The sequence below is a fragment of the Mus caroli genome, chromosome 11 (genome assembly GCF_900094665.2).
Source record: "Mus caroli chromosome 11, CAROLI_EIJ_v1.1, whole genome shotgun sequence".
Classification (NCBI taxonomy): Eukaryota; Metazoa; Chordata; class Mammalia; order Rodentia; family Muridae; genus Mus; species Mus caroli.
Window position 1 is genome coordinate 73,272,966 of NC_034580.1, and position 7,539 is coordinate 73,280,504.

General features: G+C 47.4%; 1 protein-coding gene across 1 annotated transcript in view; it reads left to right on the forward strand.

The window, feature by feature from the left end:
• Pigs (phosphatidylinositol glycan anchor biosynthesis class S) overlaps positions 1-7,539 on the forward strand; it is an 18,890-nt gene that overhangs the window by 5,591 nt on the left and 5,760 nt on the right. The window contains exons 4-7 of the mRNA XM_029483546.1: positions 3,131-3,220; positions 3,902-3,993; positions 5,672-5,879; positions 6,769-6,965. Coding sequence (XP_029339406.1) covers positions 3,131-3,220; positions 3,902-3,993; positions 5,672-5,879; positions 6,769-6,965 — 587 coding nt within the window. The remainder of the gene's footprint in view (positions 1-3,130; positions 3,221-3,901; positions 3,994-5,671; positions 5,880-6,768; positions 6,966-7,539) is intronic.

The window sequence follows — 7,539 nt, forward strand, 5'->3', positions numbered from 1 at the left end:
TTTGTAGACCAGGCTGGCCTCGAACTCAGAAATCCGCCTGCCTCTGCCTCCCGAGTGCTGGGATTAAAGGCGTGCGCCACCACGCCCGGCAATCTTAGCATTCCTTAAATCTCTAGGCTTCACTCTACATTTCCGTAGCTAGTGCTTTTTACAAAAATTACTTACAATTTTATTTCTTTCTTCTAGTTCACTTTTTGTTTGTTTGTTCCTTTATTGAGACAGTGTCTCCTGTATATCTCTAGCTGGCTTCAGACTTGTGTCCATTCTCCTGCCTCAGCCTCTTGAGTGTAGGGATTACAGATATGTGCTGCTGTGGCTGGCGTTAGTTCCTGGCTCACAGTGAGTAAGCTCAGACAGATGCCATCACTTGGTGCAGCTGTGGGTTCTTTGCCCAATTTATGTGTGGCATCTTGCTGAACTGTCCCTAGGGTTAGCAGTTTCTCACTTAATTCTCTTTATGTGTCTGTATGAGTGTATGCCTGACTGTGCATCACATGTGTGTGGAGGCCAGAGAGGGAATCAAATCCCCCGAGACTGGAGTGTGTGCTATGTGAGTGCTGGGAACTGAACCTGGGGGCCTCTGGAAGAGCAGCCGGTGCTTTTTTTTTTCTTTTTTTTTTAGATTTATTTATTATTATATCTAAGTACACTGTAGCTGTCTTCAGATGCACCAGAAGAGGACGTCAGATCTCATGATCTCATTACGGATGGTTGTGAGACACCATGTGGTTGCTGAGATTTGAACTCAGGACCTGCAGAAGAGCAGTCGGTGCTCTTAACCACTGAGCCATCTCTCCAGCCCCAGCCAATTGCTGAGCTATCTCTCCAGCCCCTGGTCTGCTTGTGGACGTTGTACATCGTGGTGCGCACTAGGCTCCGCACCACGATGTACAACGTCCACAAGCAGCTGCTTGTGGACGTTGTACATCGTGGTGCGCACTAGGCTCCGCACCACGATGTACAACGTCCACAAGCAGTTCTTTTTCTTTTTTTTTTAGATTTATTTATTATTATATCTAAGTACACTGTAGCTGTCTTCAGATGCACCAGAAGAGGACGTCAGATCTCATGATCTCATTACGGATGGTTGTGAGACACCATGTGGTTGCTGAGATTTGAACTCAGGACCTGCAGAAGAGCAGTCGGTGCTCTTAACCACTGAGCCATCTCTCCAGCCCCAGCCAATTGCTGAGCTATCTCTCCAGCCCCTGGTTCTTGTTTTGTGTGTGTGCGAGAAATAATAATAGCACTTCAAAGATAGATATTTATTTTAGCTTGTGTGTGTGTGTGAGAGAGAGAGAGCGAGAGCATGGATGTATGCTTGTGTACATACAACTATGGAAACCCAAGGCCAATGTTGCATGTTTTCCTGTATTTCTTTCCTCCTTACTTTTTAAAAAGATTTATTTATTTATTTTATGTGATTACACTGTCAGTGTCTTCAGACACACCAGAAGAGAGCATCAGACCCCATCACAGATGGTTGTGAGCCACCGTGTCCTTTGGAAAGGAGTCAGTGCTCTTAACCACTGAGCCATCTCTCCAGCCCTCCACCTTACTTAAAAAAAAAAAGACTTATTAATTTATTCCATCTATATGAGTACACCATAGCTATCTTTAGACACATCAGAAGAGGGCATTGATCCTGACCACTATGGTTCTGAGCCACCATGTGTCCTAACTCAGGACCTCTGGAAGAGCAGTCAGCGCTCTCAACCTTTGAGCCATCTCTCCAGCCCCTCCACCTTACCTTTTAAGTCAGGGTTGCTCATTAACCTTGAATTATTTTAGAATCCCTAAATCTCCAGTGTTATGCAGCAGCCCTGTCCACATATCCATATCTAATGCTTTTACAAAAGTCTTTTATAATTTTCTTTCTTTCTTTCTTTTTTTTTTTTTTTGGTTTTTCGAGACAGGGTTTCTCTGTATAGCCCTGGTTGTCCTGGAACTCACTTTGTAGACCAGGCTATAGCCTTGAACTCAGAAATCTGCCTGCCTCTGCCTCCCGAGTGCTGGGATTAAAGGCATGTGCCACCATGATGCCCGGCTATAATTTTCTTTCTTTCTTTTATTCACTTTGTTTTTGTTTGCTTGTTTCTTGAGGTAGCATCTCTCTATATTGCCCCTGACCAGCCAGATTGGCTGCCTAGGGAGTCCCCTGCCTCTACTCTCTGGACTGAGGTTACAGCCATGTGCCCCACATCTGGCTTTTATGTGGAAACTGGGGACGTGAGCTCAGATTTTTTTTTAAAGGTTTATTTATTTATTATATGTAAGTACACTGTAGCTGTCTTCAGACACACCAGAAGAGGGCATCAGATCTTGTTAGGGATGGTTGTGAGCCACCATGTGGTTGCTGGGAGTTGAACTCAGGACCTTTGGAAAAGCAATCAGTGCTCTTAACCACTGAGCTATCTCTCCAGCCCCAGATTTTTTTTTTTTTTAAAGGTTTATTTATTTATTATATGTAAGTACACTGTAGCTGTCTTCAGACACACCAGAAGAGGGCATCAGATCTTGTTAGGGATGGTGGTGAACCACCATGTGGGTGCTGGGAAATGAACTCAGGACCTCTGGAAGAGCAGCCAGTGCTCGTAACCACGGAGCCATCTCTCCAGCCCTGTGCAGCACATGATCCATGGAATCATCTCTGCAGCCCACTTCTGAATTTTTTAGGTTTCGTTTTCCTTTCTTACTGCGCTGGTCAGGACCTTCACAGAGGACAGGGTTGAGGCTAGAGGAGACAGCAGGCCACCTTGTTTTATCACTAACGTCCTGACTTGAACTTGGCTCTGCTGCTCTCCGTGTCCATTGACTAGCTGGTGGAGGCAGTTGAATGACCATATGGTTTTTCTCCTCTTCCCAAGCAATATGATGGGCATTGAAATGAACTCACCCAGTTTGGGGCTTTCTGGCTACCTCAGGACCACTGAGCCCAGAGGCAGGAGCTGGGGCAAAGGGTCAATATCATGTGTCTACTGTCCTCTTAGCAGAAATGATTGGAGTGGCTGCTGTAGCTTCCAGGTGCATGCCCTTTCTCTGAAGAGCCATCCTGCTGTCCTTGGTGCTGGAGGAGCTCAGCTGGGTGGGCCCATCCGGTCTCATGCCCTTCGTGTGTTCTCCTTTCCAGACAAGATGAAAATCAAGTGCCGTTTCCAGAAGGCCTACCGGAGAGCTTTGGAGCACGAGGAGGAGGCGCTGTCCCTGGGCAGTGTACATGGTAGGACAGTTTTGACAAGATACCCTCTTTTCCTTCTTTTGTGCTGACTGAGTAGTTTTATGTCAGCTTGGCACAAGCTAGAGTTATCTGAAAGGAGAGAAGTTCAATTGAGAAAATGTCTCCATAAGATCCAGCTGTAAGGATTTTTCTTATTAGTGATTGATGGGGGAGGGCCCAGCCCATTGTGGGCGGAGCCATCCCTAGGCTGGTGGTCCTGGGGTCTATAAGAAAGCAAGCTGAGAAAGCCATGAGGTGCAAGCCAGTGAGCAGCACCCCTCCACGGCCTCTGCATCAGCTCCTGCCTCCAGGTTCCTGCCCTGCTTGAGTGTCTGCCCTGACTTCCCTCAGAGATGGCCCTGGAAGCGTAAGCTGAAATAAACCCTTTTCTCCCCAGAGTGCTTTGGTCGTAGTGTCTCCCCACGGCAGTTGGTGTAACCCTAACTGGGACATCTAAGTGTGACTCCCCTGTTGTTGTCTTAACCACTGAAGCTTCTCTGAGAAAGCTGAAAGGGAGATGCCATGGGTTTCTGCCGAGTCCTCCTGTGGTCAGAGAGGTGGACCGGCTAGCTCAAGCCTGGCTGCCGCATTTGCTGAGCGTGAGGGAGGGTTGGCTCGTGCACCTTGGGGACCTGGGAAGCTGGAATAACGTTTCTTCTGGTGTACCACTGCTCTTGTCCCCAGAGGCAGAAGCCGTGTTAGCTGAGCCGGAGAAGCAAGCCAAGGGCTCCCTGACTGTGTANGTGATCTCGGAGCACTCCTCCCTTCTTCCTCAGGTAGGGTGAGCAGAGCCACCAGCGACTTGCCTTTTCTGTCAACTCATTCTCTCCCAAGGCCACCTTCCTGTTGCTGGTGGACTTTTGGATTACCTTCGCCCTTAAGTGCAGCGCTGTGTGCACGCTTGCCTCTGGACCAGGGCCTTTTTCAGAGACCGTATTTCATTTGTTTGTTGACTGAGCCTTTCCTCTTAGCATGTCGTCTCTTGGTTTCTAGTCCAATGTTTTGCGAAATTTAAGATTTAAATGTTGCCTGGACTTGGATCTACTGTGAAGGAGAAAGGAATGGAAATGTATGAGAATACTTATTCTAGCTCAGTGTTCAGGAAGACCAAGTTAATGAAGCGATCACCATGAAACAATGCAGGCATCGTGGCACATGCCTGTAACGGGGGTGGGGTGGGGGGTGAGGCAAGAGAATCAGGAGCTTAAGTTCCTGCTCAGCTGCAGAGCTCGAGGCCAGCCTGGGTTATGCGAGACCTTTTCTCAACAGAACTAGCAAAAAAAGGAGCTGGAGAAACGAGTCAGTGGTAAGAGCTCTTGCTGTTCTGGCAGAGAACCTGCCTGGGTTCAGTTCCCAGCACCCACGTGGGGCTCATGACACTCTCTAACTCTAATTCCAGGAGGTCCAGTGCCCTTTTCAGGACTCTCTGAGCACCAAGCGTCCACATGGTACACATACACATATGTATGCAAATACTCATACATACAAAATAAAGTGAAATGAGCCTTTATTTATTTCTTCTATCTCAGTTTATGTTTTGCCTACATGTCTGTGCAGATGGAGGCATCAGATCCCCTGGATCTGGAGGAACAGACAGACAGCTGTGAGCTGCCATCTCTGCGCTAGGAAGGGAGTCTGGGTTCTCTGGAAGAGCAGCTAGTGCTCTTAACAGCTGAGCTATCTCTCCAGTCCTAACTATATCTTTTTTTTTTTTTTTTTTTTTTGTTTTTTGAGACAGGGTTTCCCTTTTTAACCCCGGCGTTCCTGGAACTCACTTTGTAGACCAGGCTAGCCTTGAACTCAGAAATCCGCCTGCCTCTGCCTCCCAAGTGCTGGGATTAAAGGCGTGCACTACCTACCACACCCGGCCAGTCCTAACTATATCTTTAAAAGCACAGCAAAACTAACAAAAAATGAGAGAGACAGAGACAGACAGAGACACATGACTGGGCAGTGGTGACATATACCATTAACCCCAACACTCAGGAGGCAGAGGCAGGTGGATCTTTTGAGTTCAAGGCCATCCTGGTCTACAGAATGAGTTCCAGGACAGCCAGGGCTATACAGAAAAACCTTGTCTTGGGGGAAAAAAATGAAAAACAGAAAAAAAAAATAGCTCACTACAAGTCCAGAGAGTGGTGCAACCTTTTAGCTGATGGTAATAGGCCAGATTCCTTAAGACAGGAACCAGAACTGGGCTTTATGTATGGTGCATGCATATAATTCCATCATTTGGAAAGCTGAGGCAAGAGAATCTCAAATTTTAGCCTGAGTTATGTCAAGAGGCTATCTCAAAAAAAAAAAAAAAAAAAAAAAAAAAAAAAAAAAAAAAAAAAAAAAAAAAAAAAAAAAAAAAAGAAAAAAGAAAAAAAGAAAAAACCAAAAAGAAGGAAAGAGTGCCTTTATGCTTTCTTCACTGAGCCATGGCGCTCCGTCCCTCTGTCCCCTGCACAGGACATGATGAGCTACATTGGGCCTGAGAGGACGGCAGTTGTCCGGGGACTGATCCACAGGGAAGCCTTCAACATCATCGGCCGTCGCATAGTCCAGGTCGCCCAGGCCATGTCCTTGACGGAGGATGTGCTTGCCGCTGCCCTGGCCGACCACCTGCCCGAGGACAAGTGGAGCTCTGACAAGAGGCGGCCGCTCAAGTCCAGCTTAGGTAGGGCTTGGGCTTTGTTTTAGGAAGGGAGAAGACGTGAGTCCGGTGGAAGATTTACTTATTTTATGTGTATGAGTGTGTTGTCTGCGTGCATGCATGTGTACAGCGTGCATGGTCAGAGGTCAGCAGAGGGCATCAGATCCCCAGGGACTGGAGTGAAGATGGTTATGAGCCACCATGTGGGTGCTGGGAATTGAACCTGGATTTTCTGCAAGAACAACAAATACTTTAAAGCTCTAAACCATCTCTCCTCCCTCTGTTTTTTCTTTTCTTTTTTTTTTTTCTTTTTTTTGAGACAGGGTTTCCCTGTGTAGCTCTGGCTGTCCTGGAACTTGCTCTATAGATCAGGCTAACCTTGAATTTAAGAGATCTGCCAATGTCTGCCTCTGGAGTGCTGGGATTAAAGGCATGCACTACCACCACCAGCTGGTTTTTGTTGTTGTTTGTTTGTTTGTTTTCTGAGGCAGCACTAGCTGCCCTAGAACTATGTAGATTATGCTGGCCTTAAACTCACAGACCCTCCTGCCTGTTTCTGGAGTGCAGTGATTAAAAGCAGGAGCTACTCTGTTTGGCTTCTCCAATTTTTTTTTTCTTTTTTAAGGTAGCGTTTTTCTGTGTAGTCCTGGCTATATCAGAACTCACTTCATAGACCAGGCTGACCACTAACTCAGATCCGCCTGCCTCTGCCTCTCTCATGCTGGGATCAGAGGTGTGTGCCAGCACTGCCTGGCTCCAGTTTTTCCTTAAGGTACTCAGCAGCGTTCCTTATCTCACTCCTGTCCTCTCTTTGGTCCCTCAGTGGCATCCCTATCCCATCCAGATGACGTGGGGTGTAGGCTGCCTCTTTCCTTGATGTACTTCTGAATTCCACGACTCCTCTTTTCTGTAGGCTATGAAATCACTTTCAGTTTACTCAACCCAGACCCCAAGTCCCACGATGTCCACTGGGACATTGAGGGGGCTGTCCAGCGCTANGTGCAGCCTTTCCTGAATCGCCTCAGCGCTGCGGGCAATTTCTCTGTGGACTCTCAGGTAAGACCAGGAGTGAGTTACGGAGCCTTTTTCTTTTTCTTTTTCTTTTTTTTTTTTTCGAGACAGGGTTTCTCTGTATAGCCCTGGCTGTCCTGGAACTCCCTTTGTAGACCAGGCTGGCATCAAACTCAGAAATCCGCCTGCCTCTGCCTCCCGAGTGCTGGGATTAAAGGCGTGCACCACCATGCCCAGCACAGAGCCTTTTTCAAAGTCTATGCATATTTAATGTTTATATGGGCGTCTGCTTTCCTTCTCTCAGAGCGTGATAATTTGCTTGTGTAGCTGTGTGTAGAGCAGTGTCGTGTGAGCAGGTACGGGGGTGTAGCTTGTAGGAAGCACTGTGTGCACCTGTTTATGTCCGTCAGTCCACTAATCCCTTGAGGGCAGGTTCCGGTGTCCTTTCCTTGGTGTCCAGCTCAGGGAGTGTCACCAGAGTGTCTTGGCAGAGCTACTTCCCAAGTACTAACTCAGCAGTTGTACCTACATGTTAAAGCCATCAGCCGCCCTTAAGGAAGTTATTTTTAAAAAGCTTTCTGAGGGGCTGGTGAGATGGCTCAGTGGGTAAGAGCACCCGACTGCTCTTCCGAAGGTCCAGAGTTCAAATCCCAGCAACCACATGGTGGCTCAC